This window comes from Suricata suricatta, chromosome 16 (genome assembly GCF_006229205.1).
Source record: "Suricata suricatta isolate VVHF042 chromosome 16, meerkat_22Aug2017_6uvM2_HiC, whole genome shotgun sequence".
NCBI classification, from domain to species: Eukaryota; Metazoa; Chordata; class Mammalia; order Carnivora; family Herpestidae; genus Suricata; species Suricata suricatta.
In genome coordinates this window covers 56,303,165-56,305,879 of record NC_043715.1, presented here as the reverse complement: position 1 = coordinate 56,305,879, position 2,715 = coordinate 56,303,165, and the positions used below count along the sequence as shown (strand labels likewise).

Genomic DNA, 2,715 nt, shown 5'->3' with positions numbered 1-2,715 from the left:
GCGTCATGCGGGTCCGGGGCGCCCTCGGACAGCAGCTCCGCCAGCGTGCAGGGCCCCCTGCGGCCGAGCGCCTTGCAGCTGAGAAAGCAGGCGGCGGGTTGGGCCAGCGCCGGGCCTTCCCGCGTCCAGTCCAGCATGCACTTCCGGGCCAGCGTGGTCTTCCCGACGCCCGCCGGGCCGTGCAGCACCACCGTCTGTGCAAATGACCCTGCAAACATTTTAGGATTACAGGACGGGACAAGTGTCTCGCATCTCTGGGTGAAGGTGTGGATGTTTTCACTGGCTCCTGGCCCAAAGTTCTCCTTCCAGCTTTGCCATCCCTCCTCTTCTAACACACTTCTGCATTCATCCTGTTGACCTTCAGTGATAGGAGGAAGTGGATAGGAAGGACATAGCTGGTTATTTATTGGGAAATAAAAATACGTTGTGTTAAGTAGGAAAGGAAAACTAGAAAAGTTTACAAATAGGACCTCCTGGCGCCAAGCTCATCCAGGAAGACCAGACACAGACCTGGTTCTTCTCCTTTCAGACCTTCCTTTGCTTCTTCTGGGTTTGTGACATCTTCTCCCAGTACTTGTGCAAGCGCTGCAAAATAAAAATTAAATCGGGCTTGACATAAAAACGGGTGAATTTCTTTTTTCAGAGATACAGTGTTCAAGCAGTTTCTAAGGAGTCCAGAATCTAAGTTCTTTGTCCATATCGTGTGCTGGGCTTATAGAGATGAACAGAGCAAATGACATTCTAAACCAAGTGACAGGCCTCTTTAGTAAAATCAAACTCCCAGAGGAGAGATGCAGAACAAGAAATGTTTGTTCTATTTGCTCATTCAAAACTCAGTGTGATCGGATTGAAACCGCCGGTCTATCTTTTCCCACTGGACTAGAATGCACACCAGGGTATCATGGGATAGACCTTCACCATACAGCCCAGTATAGCTGCTCAAGTCCTGGAGCCAACCAGGAGTGTCATGCCTGTGTGGAATGCCAGACAATTCCTAAATACCCACCCAAGATAAAGTTAAGATCTGTGCACGCCAGGACTAGCACCTGAAGGTTCTTGGCAGCGCTATGCAAGGCAGTCAGAAAGTAGAAAAAAATTCTAACACCCAGCCATTCCTGCATGGGCAATCTGAGTGTGACTTAGCCATATAATGGAATATTATTCTGTATCGAAAATGTATGAATTTGTGATAGATACCAATAGCATGGACGAACCTCAAAAACATTATGCTGTGTGATGAAAGACAGACACAAAGACCACAGATGTTCAGAAGACACAAATCTAGAGAGACGAAAAGTAATGGCTGCTTGGAACTCAGGGACATGGACCAAGGGGGTGACGACATGTGGACATGAGAGGACTTTTGGGGGGTTATGTATATGTTGTAAAACTGGATGGTGGCCATGGTTCCAAAAGTCTCCATATTTATGCAAAATCAGTAGTATGTTCAAGATGTAGGATACATAACATTCATGATACATAAATTCTACTTCACTAATGGCCATTAAAAAAACCCCCACTACCAGGCCAACTTAGGAAACTGACTGATGTTAAACTGCCCACAGCACCGGTGAGGCAACTCACCTACCTCTGCCAGGTCTTCATTTTCTCACCTGGGAGTTTGACATTACTCAAATCTGAGCATCTGAAACTGAAAAACTTAAGGAGAAACTCTATGCAATACGTTCCTTTTCTGTGAACTGAAGGAACTCCAGTTCTTTCCAATGTTCATCTCCCTGCTTTGTTCTTAAGGAAGGGAGGAAGGCATTTTCTGAGAGACAGTTGGGGATTATAAATAGTGGAGAAACATGAGGTTGGAAAGAGATGGAGTATCCAATAAGGGTGGGGGAGGGGAGAGGACAGGTCACTCAGCCCGCTCCAGCACTGAGTGTTCTAACACCAACCTGAGTCCTCTTCTCCTGCATGCTGTTGCGTCTCATCCACGTTTGCACGTTTTGTTTCTGGAGTTCTGGTGGTCCCTGGAAAAAAGGGGGAGTATTGTAGGCTTGTCACTGCGTTAGTGTTGAAACTCCTGCCCAAGGAACGGAGTGGGACTTTCAGACGGGTCATGTTTGACAACCAGGTTTCAATGTTGAAGCCCAGATTACATAATAGGATGTTAACGTGCTATTGGACATAATATTAAAGTGTGCCAAGCCATGACCTCAGGCTTACATGCCTCTGTGGCAAGCGGCTTCCTATGCAGTTCAGAACACACAGTGCATGTTCCGTATCAGGGAGGTATATGAAGAATAATCTCCAAAGGCAGAAGGAGCCATAAGACTGAAGAAAAAGGCTGACAAGACCAGCTGTCAAGAAAAGACTTAGTAAGAAGCATGTCGAGGGCAGCCACATGACAAGAAGATCTTTGGAACCCTGCTTTTACAGCTTCAGAGGCTGGGAATACACGTGGGGAGGAGAATGACACTAGGTGTGTGCCATAGTCCTATTTTGAGAGCAGATCAAGGACATTATGCACCAAGAGTGACTTAAGGGTGTGGTTAAACAAAAGGAAAGACTGTGGGCACAGAGGGGCTGGGCTCAAGAAGGCTGAGGTCACAGAGCAGGCATCATGGTGGGTTTGTCCTAGGTGGCACCGGCCAAGTTCACACAGTGAGAGACATGGGTACGTGCACACCATTACTCCTTCCTGAGGGCATCAGAAAGCTTCCACAGATTAATTCCCTGGTTTCTGATGAGGTATTTAAGGCGACA

At 47.1% G+C, this 2,715-nt stretch overlaps 1 protein-coding gene across 1 annotated transcript in view; it reads right to left on the bottom strand.

The window, feature by feature from the left end:
• Positions 1–2,715, bottom strand: part of NLRP2 (NLR family pyrin domain containing 2) — a 67,227-nt gene that overhangs the window by 23,186 nt on the left and 41,326 nt on the right. The window contains exons 4-6 of the mRNA XM_029924391.1: positions 1,905–1,979; positions 511–585; positions 10–358 (exon numbers count right to left, since the gene is read on the bottom strand). Of these exons, the coding sequence (XP_029780251.1) occupies positions 10–358; positions 511–585; positions 1,905–1,979 (499 nt within the window). The remainder of the gene's footprint in view (positions 1–9; positions 359–510; positions 586–1,904; positions 1,980–2,715) is intronic.